The sequence below is a fragment of the Perissodus microlepis genome, chromosome 9 (assembly GCF_051167445.1).
Source record: "Perissodus microlepis isolate ML-2025 ecotype Zambia chromosome 9, ASM5116744v1, whole genome shotgun sequence".
NCBI lineage: Eukaryota > Metazoa > Chordata > Actinopteri > Cichliformes > Cichlidae > Perissodus > Perissodus microlepis.
Window position 1 is genome coordinate 15311962 of NC_140469.1, and position 20826 is coordinate 15332787.

The 20826-nt window shown below is 42.4% G+C and overlaps 1 protein-coding gene across 1 annotated transcript; it reads right to left on the reverse strand.

The window, feature by feature from the left end:
• Nucleotides 1-4365: 4365 nt before the first annotated feature.
• LOC146380243 (cysteine-rich secretory protein LCCL domain-containing 1-like) lies at nt 4366-20032 on the reverse strand. Its single transcript, XM_084939189.1, has 15 exons — nt 19698-20032; nt 18782-19152; nt 13019-13137; nt 11069-11201; nt 10856-10971; nt 10605-10705; nt 10324-10518; nt 9621-9681; nt 9468-9534; nt 9135-9265; nt 8984-9027; nt 8815-8887; nt 8660-8735; nt 8396-8529; nt 4366-5469 (listed from the first exon to the last, which is right to left on the reverse strand). The coding sequence occupies exons 2-15, from the start codon at nt 19040-19042 to the stop codon at nt 5418-5420; spliced, it is 1563 nt and encodes a 520-aa protein (XP_084795315.1). The 5' UTR covers nt 19043-19152; nt 19698-20032; the 3' UTR covers nt 4366-5417.
• Between the last annotated feature and the right edge of the window lie 794 nt (nt 20033-20826).

Genomic DNA, 20826 nt, shown 5'->3' on the forward strand with positions numbered 1-20826 from the left:
ACAGGAAACCTCTGCCTGTTTAGCTGTTGATTTTTAGAAATATTATATTCAGAAGTAGGGCTGCTGTTAAACATTGATCCTTTGGCGAGAGAGAGATGCTGGACTGCTCAATTAAATAATAAAACCTACACTTCACAAATAAATATGTATTAATTTGTTGTTTTAAGAAGCTATTTTGATGCAGACTTGTCCTTATTTATGCTGAGGCGCACATCTACCAGCCGTGCAGTCTGGGAGGCAGCCAGCCCCTCCTGGTGAGGTACTGTAAGCCCAACTTTCCCAACTTTGGTCCTCAGTGCTTGTTTTAAAAAGACGTCTACATGTGGCCCACATCTGCATTCACAGCATAAAACTGTTTCACTTTATTTATACAGGAACAAATGTCACTGCTGGTGTTGTATGTGTGTAAATTGTTGACTATAAACCATCTGTGGGCAGTTTTTTTTCCGCTCTTAGCGTTGAAGCATTTAAAATATAGCTGCAGTTTTGCCATGGAAGAAGTAAGATTCATTTATGTTAATCAGTGTTTACACACAGAGTACAAGTGAGAGGAAAACCAAAACCGAGCGTGCGGCAGCTACCATGTTAATATGTAGATGCACAGTATTGTGTTTAGCATAATGTGCAAAGAAAAAAGGAAAAAAAAAAAACCTTTGCCAGATGTTCTTAACTAGCTTTACTGGCCTGAGTATACAAGGGCAAAATAATCTTTCTGCAGCACAAGAGCTCACATTTCTTAATTTTCTGTGAAACAAAGGAACCTTTTCTTGCGGAAAGCCTCTTTTATTTGTGTTGGATTGGAAGACAGAGGGTGTATTTGATCTGTTAAAGCGCCCCGTAATTAACCTGGTACAACACATTGGCCGAGGCTCAGCTGTTGACATTGTGTAGCCGCTGCAGGTACAGCGCTCTCGAATGGCACTGTTTGGTTCTAGGATCCAATAAGCACCACTTAGGCTCATGTAACAGATACACATAGCCATTCACACGAAGTTAACCATTAGTTTGACACTGTTAAATCACACTGCCTGCAGCTCAGCGTGTCACACAGCGTGTCACACATTGCTCTCGCTTCTGCAAGGCAGGGATAGAAGTAATGACCACAAGCGTGCAGGCAACCCGTTCTGTGTTTTTAAGGTGGATAAGCACATAAGCACGGGCAACAAGCCAAACAGAAGCTGTTGATGTTGAACCACGCACCTTTGGCCTCTTGATTGACACATTCAAAGTATCATTTTTGATATTTTGTTATTGCAGCCAACTCTCCACCTTTAAGCACTGCGGCAGCATTTCGAAAACATGCTGTATGATTTCAAACTTCACTCAAGTAGTCGGGTTTGTTGGTCACAGGAGAGGCGGTTGCTAATGAATGGTTGTTATAAATCAAATGTCTAAGATTTGTCAGAGGTTTGTTTTAAAAGCATCTAGGCCCAAAATAACTCAATAATTATATGACTCACCTTGCCACTCAGGAAAAGCGTATTTTTTTTCTCCGCCAAAGTACCCACTCCATCTTTGCAAAAAACTAATTCACAGTGTGGCTATGTACGTGTAATATTTTTGGATCATAAGAGTAAAAAAAAAAGCCCACTCCCTGTCAAATGCTATGTTTTGTTTGTCTGCCAAAGTAAAGGCTTGACAAGAAGGAATCCAGTCATTACCACTGGCAACCATAACTTTTCACCTCGGTGCTGACGGCTTCCCTGACTGCATCACTGCTATCTGATTCCCATCCAACTATATTGGGCCAGACACTGTACATAAACAAACAGGTGAGTAAGTAAAAAAATACAATTAAACCCAAATGTACAGCACATGCACAAACACACACACACATATCGCTGCCTGCCTGTCTATCCTCTCTCTTCCCCTCTCCTCGGGTATATGCGGTCTCTTTGACACAGTCTGCCAGTCTGCTGCCATGCAGCGCCACATTTAGCTCCGCAAGAAGTGCCAGACTGCAGCAGAGCAGAGCGGAGTGAGGGGGTTATTAATGGCCTTCCTTATTTTAAACGACAGTCTGAAAACACTGGTGGCACCATGCAGACCCTGCTAGCTGCAAGCTTGTCTTTCATCCCATCTGTCTTCACGGTACTCAGTCTCCTTGGTCCTAATGGGCCCATAGCTGTCGCTCTGTCAGTTTGCACCTAATGCATCCTCGGCTGTCTGGTGGGTCCAGTGGGCAGTCTCGGTGGGTTGCATGTGAAAGCACACAATAATCCATCACTTTCAACTAATGTGTTGCACCTCTTCTTTAAATAAATAGGCTAACTGTCCAACAAAGCCTTTCATGAAAGTTACATCTTCATTACACTTACCCACAGTTGCGACTGCAGCGTCATCACATCATTAAGATGTTCAGACCGTTGTCTCAAACCTTCAGGTTATCTCTTCCCTATTTTTCCCCTCCCTTTCACCATCCTGCTCACCCTCTTACTTTTCATTCTTCCAAGCCTCTGAATGCCACCTATCACTCCATCCCACTGTGAATTTTGACACCTGTCTGATGTATGGCTCTCTTTTCTGTATCAGTCTCTCCACTGCCCCTTTAGCTGTGGAGCTCGGCCAATCAGGCAAGCGATCAAGATTAATCAAAACATGATGTGTTTATGTGTTAACACTGCAGCAAGCATCGATATAAATATGAATAGAGCAATGGTTTGTCAGAGTAAAGATAAATAATGCCATTATGTAAAACTCAATACACAGTGGCTTATGTACAATCCATGTGTACACATCTATACATGGTATATACCGGCTGCTTAGATTTAAACGTGAGCAGATGTAGTATATGTTTCAGTGCTATTTTACTGTATTTGTTCTCTAGTTCTGGAGCAATTATATGGTCTAAATGAAGTTACAAACATGAATCAGCCTCCTCTAAATGTTTTCACTGTTAGTTTTTGTGAGGGTCTGCCTGTATTTTTCTATTTGTACACTGACATTTTCTAATTTACACAGATATGTAATTATGAATCCTACGATTAGACCTGCGGGCACAGACACAATTAATTGAACATAAATCCATGTATACTGTGTCACATTTGGTGGCTGTACATTAAGGCCATAAAATTTAGTATCACTTGTCTGGGGAGTAACAAAGACTGACGGCTTAATTCAAGACCTATTGCGGCCCTCCAGACATCATAACACTGCCAGACATGGATATGGTGAAATCTATTATTGACTGGTCATTTTGTTCGACTGTTGCTCCTAAGTGAATGAGGAGTGATAGCTTCTCTCCCTGGTGGCAGACACTGAGGAGGTATTCCAAAACAAGTCTGAACAATTTCTAATTTTTCAAAAATATATTTTCATTTACAATTTTAGGGCAGTGGATCAAAAGTTTATTCCATATTATTTGGGTAATTTGGGTTGGGTGAACCTATTAATTATAAAAATTCCTATGTGCAGTCACCAGGTATATACACCTGCTCATTAATGTAATGAATTAGCTCAATTCATTTATGCATGTAGACACGGTTAGGACGACCCAGTGAAGTTCAAATCAAGCATCAGAATGAAGAAAAGGGATTTCAGTGACTTTTAAGGTGTCATGGTTGTTGATGCATGGACTCAGATGTTGGTCTGAATGTTTCAGCAACTGCTGATCAGCTGGGATTTCCCCACACAAACATCTGTAGGATTTACAGAGAATGGTCCGAAAGACACAAATAATATCCAGAGAGTGGCAGCTCTTTAGGTGAAAATGCCTTGTTGATGTCAGAGGTCAGAGGTGAATGGGCAGACTGCTGAAGGAAGGAAACAGTAACTCAAATAATCACTTGTTACAACCAAGGTATGCAGAAGTGCACAAGTTGAACACAAGATGTGCTACAGCAGCAGAAGACCACATCTGCTAAGAACAAGAAACTGAGGATACACTTTAAACAGGCTGTGATATTTGGATGGTAGGCTCTGAATTTCTGAATTTGGTGTAAACAACATGAGAACATCCAGTTCAGACTGGTGGTGTAATGGTGTGGGGGATTTTTCTCAACCAAATGAGAATCACTTAAATATAAGAGTCTGAGTATTTTAGCTGACCGTTTCCAGCCCTTTGTGACCACAGTGTACCCATTTTCTCCTTCCAGCAGGATAACACACCATGGCACATCATCTCAAACTGGATTCTTGAACATGACAATGATTTCACGGTATTCAAATGGCATCCATCATAACCAGATCTCAATCCACTAGAGCACCTTTGGGATGTTGGGAAACAGGAGATTTGCATCATGGATGCACAGATAAAACATTAGCAGCTGCTGTGTCATGCTATCGTGTCAATATGGACCAAAAACTCTGAGGATTGTTTCCAACACCTTGTTGAGTGGAGTCAGTTTTGAAGGCAAATAGGGTCCAACTCAGTACAATCAAGGTGCAACTAATGAAATAGCAAGTGAGAGTATATAAATGTATAATGCAAACAGCTTTTTAAATCAAGTCAACTTTAACAGACTTAAAATGGAAGAAGAAAGTGGCTAATAGAAATGGGTGGTCATTCTGTTGTTTTATTGCAAAACTTTTCCTAACAATCCCAAGTTAGGAAAATCTATATGCAAGGAAAACAGAGATGAGAATAGAGTTGCTTGCCCATTGTAACGACTACAGCTTAAAAGAAAGCATACTGTATGGAAGTATACTGCACGACCTACTGTATGAGATTTTTAAGACGTATTTTTGTTTCTCTGTATCAGTATCAAAAACGATTACTAATTGGGCATCATTTTTCTTTGGAGCAACAACATCCAGTAAAATAAAATTCAAAATGAAAGGTGAATGGTGAACCCCGGAGAGATGAGCATACTTCCCGACCTGCAGGCAGTTTGAACTAAACCACATTTTCTGGAAAATTACAAAGAAATTTATCGAACAGGTGATCACAGCAACAATACTTAAAACATATAGCAGCATCCTTTACAAGTTATAATGATATAGTGTCTAACCATACAAAAATAAATGAATAACAAATTTCCCCAATCCAAAAGTACAAAATGTAGCAAAAGCACCAATAAATGTGCCAGACTTAATATAAAAGTGATATTATCTCTGAAGTGCCATTATAAGGTCATATAATACATTTCTATAATTAATATTCATACACAGATATTTGCTACAAAGGCAATACAAATGTAATACTATATTAACAAATTTGTACAACAAAGTAATCAGCAATATTTACAGTTTTTAACATTTCCTGCTAAAGCTGACAAAAACTCATGGTTCTCATTGCGTGCATGTCAAGTTTCTTTTTTGTTGCTGGGCTTCCGTTGCCATAGTGACAACCTCTAACCCGTGTAGTGTAGCAAAGCCAGAAACATTTCAGTCATTGAGTTTGACAACATGGCTTGATTACCACCTTTTCAACAGCACAAGTGCGATTTTCTGTTTGGTGAAGCTGCCCTCTGGGGCTCTCAAATCACAGCGAACACCCGGAACGCCTTCCCTCCGGGAGGGTTTTGAAGGCTGCAGGGAAGGAGAACAACAAGAGGGAGAGTGAGTCTGGGTGCTGCATGTGTCAGATACAGAACATGTCCCAGCCTACATGACAGACACACACAAACAGATCGACTGGTTTTGTGGAGAAATGTCCGTGGCGGTGTGCCGTCTGACGCTCTGATGACAGACAGGACACAAACAGATGGAGGCTGAAGTTCAGTGAAAAAACAGGTAAACCACCCATTAATACACAAACACGAGGAACTTCATGTGGTCACCCAGCAAAGACAGATATGTTGTAAAGGTAAGGGAGACAGATAAGTGATGGGCAGACGTCAGGTATCTTAGCAGAGTGACAAAGATAAATTAAGTGGCGACAGGCATGGTAAGAGCAAGGAGATGAAAAGGAGGAGGAAAGGGCTTTGAATGAATGAGGCTGTGAATGCAAGTCTCCCCTCTACATAGGTCATGGGAAGTGTAGTGATTCTGCAGACCACAGTAGGTGCAATTTAATTTCTCTTAAAAACTGGAACAGACTACACTGTATCTAGGTCACTTTGAAGAGAGGCTGGTAGGAACCTGTGGCCTTAATATTGTTGCAAGGTGGTGCAGCATAAATTCAACACAAGCTTTCACCTTATTAGCATAGCAATACCTTGGCTTGCAGGAGAATTTAATAACAGCAATCTCTAATTTTATATCAGAGACACTTTGAGTCTTCAGACTCAAAGATCACATCTGCTGATTCTTCTACATTCAGAAGACAGCGTTACACAGCACAGATTTGAATTTGTTTGAGTACTTTATAGGCCGCTTTAAGCTTCTTAACATTCCAACAGCCACCGTAAAAACCAGTGATATCTCTTGTTTCCTGCTCTGTGTTAGCACATGGCACCAAACAAGGTAATCTACTCTCAACCCTCTTCGTCGGATTAGACAAATGAAAAATGTCGGGCAGTATAAGCAGATGTACACCCCTATGTCGACGATGAAGTGCTCTATTTGCAAACTAGCTGAGGCGTTTCATCTTATGTATATTGCTGTCCTTGGCTGTGGCATTGTTAAAGCTGGAGAAGCTGTTACATATACATGACCAGCTGTTACATCCAAGCACTCGCCAAGTGGGTTCACACAGTGCTGATTAAACCTATCAGAGCCATGTAAATGGATGTGTATTTTCCAGTATACCAGAGTTTTGAATCTGGCATCTGTGGTGACATTCCCATGCTGGCACTCCAGTAGAGATGAATTTTGTATTATCAAAAAATAACCGGTTTGCCAAAACTAAAGAAGGGAGAAACCACAGAGCAGGATGGAGAAGAATATATCAGCTAGGCGTGTTGTAGAAACACCCTATAGAAAAGGAATGTTTCTGGTGCTCTAGACAGAAAAGGAACTCGTTCAGAGAAAGAATTACAGTCTAAAAAAGATGTTAATATTAAGTTATTAACTATTGTCAGCTGTGTTTATGTAATTATTCTTGCTGCCAGAAGGGGGAGACAAAAACAACAGAAATGCTAGATGTTCTTTATATGCTAAAAATTGGTCATTTTAGCTTGTGGTTGCTAATGCGGATGTAAGCATTAGCAACCACCACTGTGAGGGAACAAAAGATTAAAAATAGCCCATTTCAGCCCATTGTTAGCTGACTGCCAAGCAATGTGACGGCACTATAACATATCACACCTAATTTAACTTTTATGGATATAAATAACATGTTTTTGTTATGAAATTAAAATGACACAGTGCTTTTACAAGATGTTATAGTTATTTCAGCATAATTACTGAAACCGATTATTTTAGTTTATTGCTAGGCAACATGATGATGTCATAATATTTGATATAGGTAAGAACCTTCAGAAGAGTAAGATAAACCTGTGTGCAAAGTTTGGTCGCTCAACTCCTGTTGGTCCAAGAGGAGTTGAGAGACAAAGAAACAAACACAGACAGAAATTTCTTTGCAGATATTTGTTGTCTGTGCTACATATATTTCATCTTTTTAGCTTTTGTAATGCTGGCTACTTTTCAGCTGTATTATATTTAATAAATATTCAGCAACACAGCAACTTCAAATGCAGCAAGTCAGCTTGTCGGTGATGACGACTTCTCTTTCTATACCATGTAGCAAATTAGAGCAATCGAGCGCCATTTCACAGATTCATTTAGATTACAAGTGACCGTACAAGTAACCAGATACGTTTCTACCAAATAAATGAGGAGATGTTTTACACATAAATCCTTCATAAATCCTTGCAGCTTCTTTCCTCAACCCGATTTGCATTAATTCATCCACTTTCCTGTTAGAACCAAGCAAGAAAATTGTCTAAAATCTGATTCAGTATTGACCCCCCTTGAGATAAATGGTAACAAGACCCTGTTTCCTCAGTTACACGCATTAGCTTTTTATTTCTGTCCTTTTTGTTGTTGTTTTTAATTATTTGTTTGACTATATTAAGCTTTAAATCCTTGTTTGTTGGTCGTCCTTTCTGACCTACTACCAGAAAGCAAACCACGTCTAGAACTACACAAAGATGCACTCCTCTTGTGTACACTAATTGCCAAGCAATTCATTATTTTAAACTACAAGAATGCAAATGACTCTACCACGTGCACTGCATACAGGATGTAACTACCTGCATCTTGAAATGATTAGGTCCAGAAGGAGAGGAGAGTGGATACCTGAGAGGCATTGATTTCTTACTGCTCCACTCTGGGTGCAAGTGCATTAACCTCTTCACTTTCCTGTCATGTATTAAGGCTGAATGCTGACACAGGACCAGTAAACCCCCCCAAACAATATATCTATATTGGTATTATAAAACAGAGATAGGATACTGTTATGCATTATTTATGTTGTCCTTCTTTTATTGTGTATATAACCATTTTCCATCCATCCATCCATCCATCCATCCATCCATCCATCTATATCTATATATAGTTAGTCATCCAATACCTCTCTGAGGAAATGCCATTCTGGTACGAGGCGATGTAGTGTTTTCGCTTGTCCACTGGCATCACATCGATGTAACCACCCACATCGTTCCTGATGACTCCGGCGTGGACGGCCGCTCGACATATACTGGACTTCTACAGGAGCATGCAAGAGGAAGGAAAACATGTCAGAAATGTTCATTCATTTCTGTCTCTAAAATGCTGACAGCCCCAAAGTAGTGTGAATTAGTGTCTGACAAGTTCAGCTTCAAAAACAGGGACTTACATCAGAGTATATTCTGGTACCGATCACTCTGGATATGTGAGGATTCTCTTCTACACAGTTTCTCGGGCAGTATAACCTAAGACGAATGATGAACAGACATGATGCTAGGCAGCTCTGATAACCAGAGAGAGTGTGCGATACAGGGAGGTGCATACCTTGGACAGTGTTTTACAGGCCTTTCGTATGGACACAGTTGTGCAACTGTGGTTTCACATGTGATGGCTTTGACTGTAAGAAAGAAACACAGTGAGTGTCAGCAAAGCCCATAATGAGAAGCTGGAAACAAATGACAACATATCTACATGCACAGCGTGACAGACTAACCTGTCACTCTGGAGACTGTGAAGGAGTTAGCACTTTGATATTTTCTGTCAAGGGGAAAATGAATACACCAACATTAGATGTTATTATTTCTATTCACTTTCATTATATTTAACTATCAGTTGTCATTGGTGTAAATTTATTGCCGTCTCACCCAAGTGACTGGACGCCATTCTTGTAGGATTTGATAAAAAAGTCCTTTCTTCCTTGCCTTGTTACATCCATCCATCCTCCATCATTATCTATGACACCAGCATGTAGACCAGCTCTGCACACACTGGATTGCTGCAATAAAAGAGATACAATGAGACACCATTTATACTGTATTTAGTAAGGAATTTGGATAAATAAGCACTAAGACGTATCCTCAAAGTACAAAACATCTTTTTCCCCAAAGCTTCATCTTGCACACCTCATGAAAAAACACTGAAGCGTCCAAATCTTTTTTAATCTTCCCTCAGAGTACACTAGCTACATGTGCACTCACCATTTCATAGTACACTGTGCCAACTACTTTTCCTGTAGCATCTAGGCATCCAGCTGGGCACTCGTATCTGTGTGTCAATGCAAAAATAACCATGTGAATATGTGAACTGTACATTCTGCACCGCACCCTATTAATGCTTCGCCTTCACTGTACCTATTGCATGTTGTTCCTTTGCACTGATCCCGAAGCTTAGTGTCACAGGTCACTAGCTGGGCTGTAACACATAAACACAGAGGTCTTTGAGTTCTCCTGCAGGAAACAGCATATGTGGACTAGCGGCTCTGATGCAGATGACTAGTTCCTAAAAGACTCGAGTGGAGACGCTTCAAGAATAAAAGACAAGAATTCAGGTTCAGGGTGGTCAGCAAAACTAGAGGATGTGTCTCATCTTACAAGCACAGGCCCTAATGTGCTGCAGAGAGGAAGCCATTTAAAAACCACAGTGAGCCGCTCTCACCCCTCAACCCTTCTCAGCAAGCCAAAAACAAACACACACTCAGGGGCTCATGCTAATATAGACCTCCCCTCTCTGCTCCAAAGAATGACTTGCAATATTGAGTAGACTCCAGAAAGTGCCAGGGTTAATCAGGGAGATGACAGATAAGGACTATACAGCATCAAAGCAATTTAAGATAAATTGCAAGAAAAATATTTAAGGTCAAAGTCTACTTTTTGCACTTATTATTCAGCATCGCTAGCTCAATCCTGAGCAAGCAGCTACAGGTTTCTTTTTCTTTTGCAGCACATATTGTCCTCCACTTCCACTCTCTGCGCCTCCCAGACCTAAAACCATATTGTACACCCCCCATTTCGAGAGGAAACTAGATCCAAAATAAACAGTCAAATGGCAGCTTACACATCTGCTGTGTGTTGACCATTTCATTCTTCTGCAGGTCCTCTGCGGGGGGCTGCGTAGGGGCTGGAGCGGGGAAACTGGGAGGCTCAGGTCTGGAGGCCCGAGCCCGGGGATTTGTGGTACGGGGGACCTCTGGTTCAATAAAGTTGTTCTCTTCAGTTTCCTCTTGCAGTGGATATGAATTGTCATCTTGCCCTTAAATAAAACAGAAATCAAGGCATGATAATGAGTTATTTGCATCGACTTCTGTCTCCCTCTCTCTATGTGTGGCTTTTTCTTACCTTTGTAGCAGAGGTTGTCTTTGCATCCTCCTCCATAGCTGGGGGGACAAGAAGAGCATGGGGTCCCATGTTTGTAAGGTGCATGGCCCCACCAGTTTCCCCTGTGCACATGAAACATCAAAAAAAAAAACTACTGAACACAGACAAACCAGGACTGCTTTAACTACAAGTGATCGCTGTGATGTCACATCAAAACGGCCTGACACTATAATTAACTCTTCACAGTGCTGGTACACAACATATCTGCTTACTTCGGTGAATAGTTGCAGACAAGATAGACGGCTTTGGCCCAGATCTGCCCCCACACGTTCATGTTGTAACACAAGTTGATTGCACAGCCAATTCGACTGCTGGTAGCCCAGACAAGCTACAAAAGAAGGACAATACGGAGAAGCAGAAACAGATGACTTAAATGTTCTCATTGCACCTTTGTAAGGTTTCCAGAAGTCATGATCCATAGCTACCTGTGTGTAATGTGTGCAAACTGGGCCAGAACACTTGAAGGGACAGTAGGGATTACACTCTTGAGGGTAAGGGAAGGAGTAGTCTTTCACTTCATCATACCAAGCCTGAACATGGGACGTGGGTGGACGATACCTGGAGAGATCAGTAAGCACATCTATGATTAGAATGTTCCAAGCAACATATCTTGTGTCTTATGAGTCCTTTGGTGTAGATGTTGGCATTAAGCTCTTCACTGCTCACTACAACTGTCTTTTTAAGTCTTGTAATATACTGTATAAGCTCTCAGTGCTCGGATATTCAGTTATGTTAAAATGCATATATATGTATATGGTAAATATGGCCGAGCATTAGATAAGGAGTGCTTGATTTGTTTTGACACAAGAACTCTGAGGCAAGCACACTTAATAAACCCATGTAGTGCCACCTATAGTTATCATCCACTGGCAAACAGAGTGCTCTAACTGAAAATCAGCATTTGTGCTCAGTAACCAAGGACACTGATCTGGCACCAGGTGTTGCCAGTTAATCTGATTAGAATTAAGCAGACATCTCGACTGTGGAGTGATATGATTAGATGCAGAACAAGCGTCTCTTGTGTGAAGCAGCGCTGTTTTCTGGAGCTCTGCAGGAGACTGAGTGAAATAAAGGAGCAAAGAAATCTGTGTTAAGTCTGAGTCCACTCGCATATATGCCACAGTGTGTGTTTGATGTCTCATTCGCAGTAGGTAAATGCCAGTCATGGGTAACATATTGTACACTCGCCGGCCACCTTATTACTTGCGAATGTTCAAGTGCTTGTTAATGCAAATGTCTTATCTGCCAATCAGAATAGAGAAACAGGGTGATTTAAGAGACTTTGGACGTGGCATGGTTTTCCGTGTCAGACAGGCTGCTTGGAATATTTCAGAAATTGCTGATCTACTGGAATTTTCCAACACAACCCTATCTCTAGGGTTTGCAAAGAAAGGTCCAAAAACCAGAAAATATCCAGTGAGCAGCAGTTCTCTGTTCAAAAATGCCTGTTTGATGCCAGAGGTCAGAAGAGAGCAGCCAGGATGCTTTGAGCTGACAGGAATGCAACAGTAACTCAAATAACCACCTGTTACCAACAACGTAGGCAGAGCAGCATCTCTGAACGCACAGCACATCAAAACCTTGAAGCAGATGGGCTACAACAGTAGAGGACCACACTGGGTGCCACCCCTGTCAGCTAAGAACAGGAAACCGAGGCTACAATTCACACAGGCTCGCCAAAAATTGGACAATAGAAGAAAAACTTTGTCTGACTTGATAAGTCTCGATTTCTGCTGTGTCTGGTGTTAACTGATGGTGTAAATAACACAAAAGCATAGAGCCGTCCTTGCTTCTATCAACAGTTCAGTCTGCTGGTGGTGTAATGTTGCGTTGATATTTTCCTTGGACACTTCGAGCCCTTTAGCATCAACTGAACGTTGTTTAAATGTCAGCCTTCCTGAGTACTGTTGCTGACCATCCGTTTATGATGACAGTGTAGCCTGTCATCTTAAACACGAGAGTGACTTCATTGTATTCAAACAGCCTCGATCATCACCAGATTTTTATACTACAGCTTACTTGGTCACTTAAAGCAGCGGTCCCCAACCCCCGGGCCTCGGACCGGTACCGGTCGTTTTTATCGTTTACTCGGTTTTCCTTGGTCTTTTCACGTGTGTTATGAATAAATTTTCTTTTTTTCGGTACCGGTACTAGTTTTATTTTGTTGTATTTATCCGCGACACCTTAAAGGCCGGTCCATGAAAATGTTGTCGGGCATAAACCGGTCCGTGGCGCAAAAAAGGTTGGGGACCGCTGACTTAAAGTACAACAGAGCACTTTGAAAACCTTTTGAAGTGTCCAAACTTATTTAATTTTAGTGTTTGATAGCATAAAAGTCTACATGCATAAACTGTCTGTAATAACAGATTATTTACCTTCCCCAGTGTGCCCCCAGATTCTGTCCAATCTGCGGCAGCAAGCCGGCGGGACCGTGCTCCCACAGACACGTCTCTGCCCACTCCTCTGCAGTACGCTCCAACTCTGTGTCCCACACCTGCACGAGGCGAGATGGAGAAATGAGTTTCCTGGATTATAAAAGTAACAAAATGGTGATAAAATGCATATAAACCAGTTCAATGTGTTATAGGGTAAAGGAGCTTAGAGAAACACTGCTCTGTGGTCAGTAACATGAGGGGAAATAGCACACCATTTCAACCTATAATGATAAGGAAGAGAAACTAGGAGCTGCTGCTGCTGCAGTAAAGCTTTTTGCCTTTCCTACTTCGACTCAGCTGACTTTTCTTGGAAGTTGGAAGTCGTAGAAGTTTTTAAAAAAAGTTTTTTTTAGTAATAACTTCCATATGTCTCTAGTGAGATGACTGGGTACATGCTTTTGTTTCACTTTCCCTCTGTGAGTTGCCCTCTCAGTCAAGTTTAGCTCTGGTTGGATACTAAGGGATCGTATTCCCATTCTGGGGTTTTCTGGGAATGCAAAGAGTGTCCTTCCTCCCTGCTGACCTATATTCTACTATAAAAATGCTAGAAAAACACCAACTGTACTTCCTCTGAAGGACGGCGTGTGTTCGTTTACTCCCAGTTCCAGTGTGGGATGACTTATATAACAGGTTTCTGCCAGAAAGTCAATTAGTTGATGTGCATTAGTGGGTGTGAACACATGTATTAGTAGTATATGGGTGAAGCTGTCAGAAATATTTGCATTTCACACATTGGGGCCTGGAATTCAGCTTACCTTCACTGAAATCTCATCCACTAACCATACAAAAATAACCCCCCTCAACTTCCACCAACCACCTCCACTGTCCGTCCCTCTAGAAACAACTGCACCGCACACCTACTTAGCAACAGGATGTCTGGCAGTGCTGCAAATTAACTCTTAACTCCGAGCAGTTTCTTCAGCTGTTTCTTCCCGTTAAACGAGTTTGTTAAAAATCAGCGACGCCAACGTGATACTGCAGAGCGGAATGTCAGTTTTTAAAACAGAGCCTTGTGGGAAGGTTACATAACTGAACAAACAGATAAAAATCCATCATCAATAGAAGGATGCAGAGTTACAGCAACCTCTCCTGCAGTTGCCCGTGGTCGTTCCTGTACAATAAGGTCAGATGTTGAGTGACAGACGCGGGGCTAAAACAGGAATGAGAATTTGTTTACCTGAAATCCTATCTGCGCTCAGACGTGACCTCTGCTTGCAGTGAGCCTCAAATAAATGTCGGTGTTGCCTTATCTGTTGCGCATCCCTTTTTTTGGCAGGATAATGGAGACCAGTCAACTCTAGTTTGGTTTATATCTGCATATTTTCCCTTTGATTCTTCTCAAAGAATGACATCCTTGTGCAAAAAAACAGACTGATAAGCAGACTGAAATACAGTATGCAGTGCTAAATTGGTGGTTCTGTGTCTTAAAACATTTTACTGTGACCGCAACTACAACAGGCTTCAAGCCTGAAAAAGAACCCAAAATTCTGGCTGCAGCTTCTCGGAGCTCTTGGTGATTACAGTTTGTATCACAAAGACGTGATGTGCGATGATCTCGAGGCACGTCTTAAATAATGATAAAATAAGCGGCACCGTCCAGCTGAGAAACTCATTCCACTGTCCTGAAAAGATGCAGTGAAAGCAGGTTGAGAAAGTGTTGACCGAGACACATATTTTTCAGCTGTTGAGTCTGTACAGAGTACAGCTGGCTTGTCAAGCTGCTGCTGTTTGCACAGTTAGCCCAGCAGGGGAGGCCTTGTAACCGCGAACCACCCCGCCCACCACCCACTTCGACCACAGTTCCGCGGGGCCGTAAAGAAAAACACCTCCTCTGCTTGAGTCTTTCAGCGCCGTGCACACTGCATTGTTTATTTCGCTTAACACTTCATTTGTGGCAGTTTTTTTTTCTGATTCTATTCCAAAGGCCCAGAGGGCTACTTCCTTTGCAAGTGTGGGTTTCCTGCTCATAATCAATGGTGCATGCTGAATAATACTGAAAAGCAGGGAACAGACATGGGAATTGGGAAACCAAAGCTGGGGAAAAAGAAAACAGAAGGCCTGATATGATTTGGTGAGAACAATGGGATGCAAATGGGTAACTTAATTTACAGCAATACAAATCTTAACGGTATAGCAACAATAGTCAACAACAAGGGGAAAATAATAAGACAAATTAAAGGAAAGATGTGTATCCTCAGTTTGTGTAAATGTGTCTCTGCTCATTTTTATACCCATGCCGTTCTTTATTCTATCACACATTACTGAGTCGTCATTGGAGTCAATGGTCCGAAAAGTTTTATGATGACATTCCCCGAAATATTTATGAAAAGTGCAATTGCAACCCATTCATAGTGAGCATTTGCAGGAAGAGCAATGTTTATAATCTTGGCATTATATTAAGCAAGTGTACTGAGAGCTTTGGACTCCCACATCAATATATGCAGCTTGAGATGGCGTGCAATTATTCATGCAGTGCATTCTAGCTCCCACCAGCTCATATCAAAGTTCCCGGGGCTGACCACTGTTTGAATGTTGTCGCCGAGCAAACACCATTATCTCCCTATTATTGTGCTGTAACAGGGGGCATGGTTTGAGCAACAATGCAAAGCAAATCATTGCTGGGTGAGAAAATCGCATTTGCAAAATTGCAGAAGGAGTTACGCAGCCAGTGTTTTGCAGATGAACCAAATGACAGGAAGCCGTTTCAACAGACGGAATTGCGAGCTGGCCAAACTGTAGCTCGAAACGCATGACAGGCGTTGGAGGAGGCAGTGAAGGATGGATTTCAGAGGTTCTACAGACTATTAAAAAAAGGCTGATGAGTCAGGACTGGATGGAAGGCCAAAGTGTTTTAAGTCAGCGTAGGTGAATGTTGGCCTCAGTTCATGGCATTGTCTAGAGGATAAAAGAGCACTTGGATGACCTCCGTAAACCCCCCCCCCCAAAAAAAAAAAAAAAAAAAAAAAAAAAAATCCTCTGAACAGGTGGTTTGAAGGATGTGCCAATAAGTGTAACGGCTCAGGTTTCACAAAAAGGAATCGGAAAGTATTTTCAATAAGTCAGGGAATGCCAAAGACAATCAAACACAAGGGATGCTCTCCAAACCTGTCTATCTCTGTCACCAAACAGTGCCACTGCAGGCTGTGGTCATAGCTCCTTAAATGTTTTTATAGACAATGCTATTTGGACTCCAACGAGAGTGCCACTTGTTTTCGGCAACCAGTGCAGGTGAGGTCCCAAGAGAGCATATTTTCTGTTATTTTGTCTTTTAGGCTTTGCAGGAGTTTAATTATAAGTAATTCAGGGCGGATTGTTCCAAAGTACTGTACATGGGATTTACTGGATGTGCTTTGAGCACCTGTGGCAGATGCTCTCTTCCCCACGCCTTGTGATTGAGCAAACCTGTAATAAAAAACAGACACACACACACACACACACACACACACACACACACACACACACACTGGAGGGAATTCATCTCCGGGCTGGTGTATGACTTCCAGTGCAAGAAACCTTGCATCAGATGCTCGTCCATATAGCCGTAGACATTAACCCAGTGAAAATGTATTATCCTGCTTTTTTTATTGTTTTGTTATTGTGCTTCTTTGGTTTTTTAAACACATTACGCATCAATGATTTAAAAGGCTCGACATTTGGCAGCAGAGCTCTTGATTCATCCGTTCATTTATCATCCATTGCTAACATCACTGTAACCTCAGACCTGAGCGCAGACCAGCAGAGCCAAGTTAAACATCAAAGCAGGTGGGGCTCTTTCTCCCAGGATGCCATTTGTTTGTCTTACAGGGCTTCAAACGCTGACACGTCTCTGTTTATACCTGCGGGGTCAACATTTGAGTGAGCGGCAGAAATGCGGTCCTCCTACCGAAGCTTTGTGGACCGCTACAGAGTGTGAATGCTTATCCGGGGAATTTTTTGGGCCTCTGTCTTGGATAATGACAGAATGGGAACGGAGCCACAGGGATAAGGGAGAGGGGAGGCAGAAAGAGAGAGAGAGGGAGGGAGGGCAAGAAAAAGAAGCCGATAAGGGGAAGGAAAGAGGGGGATTTGAATTGATGTTATCTCTGAGTCTCTGTCATGATTGCCACAGAGGGTCACTCGGGTTGTGGTTTAATACAATGGCAGACAATAACAGAGCTGATGGGCAAATGGTTATGTGTGCGGATGTCTGTTGTGTGTGTGTGTGTGTCTGCATGCCTGAGTGTGTCAGGAGAGCAGGAGAGCATGTCTATGAAGTTTTCCAGTACAGTGAAGCTGTGAGGTTTCTGAAAGGTGACAGCAGTTCAACACGGACCAAAGGAAAATCGGAGGAATACGGAGCACCCTTTTAAAAATAAAGCGCTAAAAATCACCAAAAGACCTGCTCTACATATGACCTGAACAGCTTTTGTCTGAAACACACTGACATCTACAAAACTGCACATGAGATTTCGGTGCCTATTCTTGCATGCTGCCGTCTCTCCTAACTGCGTGCCCCTTCAGATTTTTTTTTCCTTTTTGCTCATTTCCTCTTTTCTCACCTTCACTTCAGTTACTTTGACACCTGTTTTGCGATGCTTTCTCTCCCTCCATCTGTCTCACGCTGCCTCCTCTTCCTATTTAAAAAACTCTTTTATGAGGGTTTTTTTTTTTTTTTAACACCTCTATTTCACTTCATCTTGCATTTCTTGCCAACTTTCATTCTCCTTCACCTCACGTACTCTTGTTGCTTGCCTTTCCATATTTCACCCCTGGGTGCCCCTGCAGCTAAGAAAAAAAAAAAACAGCCAAGTGTAACAGGAGACAGTAGAAAAGAGCTGTGTGCTGCTGGCTCAGCATTTCTCCACTAGCGTGGGCCTTAACCAAAAGCCAGCCTGGCTGAGCGTCTCACATACACATACCTATAACACACACACACTAGAGGTCCTCAAGTCCAACCTCTCAATTATACAATTACACAGTCCAGCAACTGCCCCCAGCAGGAACTGTTTATTTGCCTTTACCACAGAATAATACTGCCTTTTGTTCCATAGCTCTTTAAGCGTGGATGAAAAGATGATAAAATCTCATTACTTTCTGCACATTGCATTGATTTTTACCCTTTTAACTATTGCAGGCAATGCGCTGTAGTGGTCAAGCTGCGCCTACACACGTAGTGCTTCTGGAAAAGTTTCAGATTTGTGGATTGCTAAGTTTCAGAAGGTGTGCTATCCCCCGTGTGTGTTTAGTGAGGGGAGTGGGGGCAGGGGCAGCTGGTAAATCAAGCCCTGGTGCCGTGCTCAGATTCTAATTGCACTGTGAAAAGTGATCTGGTACTGTACATACACGTGATGGCCAAAGGATAAAGTCAAAAAATCTCTTACCATGAGTAAAAGAAAACAACAGAAAAAAAAACATTGGAGAAATGTGATCATTGGCAAGGTGGTGAAAATTCTTCGCTTCTGGCAAAAATGACCAAAGTCACGTGGGTACAAAGTTAAGCGTGTGTGTGTCTCTTTGTGTTTGGGCTCATGTGTGAGGGTGCTTAGATGCTGGCATGCTGCAAGTGTGAGCCAAGTGGGACAAACGCCAGGAAGTCTGGTGACTGGGTCATTTCACTAAGCTATATGGGCCACAAATGTGCGAGAGTTCAGAAAAGGGTCAAAACATGCGTTAACTGCATGAACTATGAATCACCGAAGACGCACAGACAACACCTCCACCTACCATGTACTCCATGTTGGAAGCAGGAGGGTAAACCTGGCCTCTGAGCTTGTTGTGAAGGTCCAGGATGAGCTGAGCGTCGCTATCAGTAATGGCCCTCTTCCCCCTCTGTTTGGCCTCCCACCAGTCGCCGTCCTCGTCCAGATACTTGTCCAAAATCTGCTCCCAGCCTGTGGAGTTTGGAAGCATCACCATGGACGTCGTCGTCTGGAGCAGCAGGAGCAAGGACACGCCTCTCAGCCGGTGCAGGGACCCAAGCCTCATCCTTGGACACGCTGGTGATAACGATAAACTCGAGCAGGATGGATAGGGTTGAAAAATGTTTTTGTGCCAGCACAGACACACTTTGTCTACAATGTCAGCTGACAAGGACCCTGAAGGAGAGAGAGGGGGAGAGAAAGAAATGATAATTGGAAGCTTTGCAGTTGGAGTCCTGTATCAAATTTGCTGAATAACTTGGGTCAATATTGAACTTGGTGAGGACAGTGTGTTGGCTTGCAGGCACTTAGTCTGGTGCGCTGCCACAGGTAAGCTAATGGGGTTCAGTGAGGGTAAGCTGGCAGGCTGGGAATGACTAGTTTGGATTAAGCCTGGATTAAAGAAATCAATTTTTACAACTTTCCCCCTAAATCCAAACAATAAAAGGGAAGCTTTAGAAGGAAAGAACACAGCATTACAAATCACAGTAAACAGCACAGCTGCAATGAATGCAGTTAAGGGTACAGGATGGTGAATAATGTAGATTTGCTTTTACCAAGCCTGTATAAACACAGGCTCTCACTGAAAGTGTGTGTGCAAGCAAGGATGCTGACAGAAGCTGATATAACGAGCCAATATCTAATGGAAAATGTGAACAGTAATGCATATTAAAACAGAAATGGAGTGATGTGATTTAGTGCAGACTTTGGAAATAATTTACCTTTAATGAATTGGAAAGAAGCCCACTCCTTCAGGTTCTGACAGAGATCTGGCGATGAAATTTGTGCAGCAAGAAGAAGGGAAAAAATCCGCCTTCAGTTTGTGTTGCAGAGCTCAGGTGGAGCGGTGTGATGATTGTCGCTGGCTGCCATAGCACGTAAATCAAAGATGTGATGTGGTAGCTTCATTCGGTTTTCATCAGTTTGGGGGAGAAAAAAGAGAAGAAGTAGAAAAAGAAGGTCGGTCTTTCTTCTTTCAGGATTTTTGCACCAAAGCCGCCAAAGCATCACTTATCCACATTTTATCCTAAACTTGGCTGGGCTTCCAGAGAGCCGCCCCTGACCACGCCTCTCCTAACTTTGGAAACAGCCCACACCGCTTCATGGCGAGACCTCTGTGCGCTTCCGGGGCAGTGCGTGCATATTTCTTTCTCCAGTGATGCGGGCAGAAAGTAAACCTTATACTGTGAGACTCTAAAACGCACAAAAAAATCAGATAAACGTTTTCTTTATATTTATTGATTTTGACAATGAGTTTATAATGATCGTGACGTCATTTATTAGTTATACCACCTGATCTTTGATTGGCTCGTCATTAGCGTTTTGCGATTTCAGCCTGGAAAGTGATTTTGTCCAAAACCGCATTAACTTACATCAGATCTACCTCATCTTTGGGTCTCGTTTTCCCAGGTCTGGCTGTTCACAGGTGGCTCTCTGTCTTCTTCTTCTTCTTTTTGTTTCCTTTTTCTGAGGTGGGGGGGTTATAACTAGTAAACCAAGCCAAGCCGCGAACTTGTCACTGTTTCCCCGCTCTCTCCTGCAACACAGACTGAATTCCATAATGGAAACAGGCACGTTTTGTCTTTTGTCATCTGGTCATTTTTTACTGGTAGCTATGGCACATGTGGAAACAGTAGACCTGGGTGTGTTTACCCCCCCTCTACCCGGACAGGCTTACTTTTCCACCAGGGGAGGCACAATGTTCTTGTGTTTTACAATAAACCGCAGGCTGGCCAAGACAAGCATGTGCAGCAGTTTTTCCCCTGCTCTCCACCCCCCAACACTAAGCAAATCCCCTTGTTTCTATGACTCCTTGATGTTTTTAGCACTTACACATCAGGTGTATCAAGC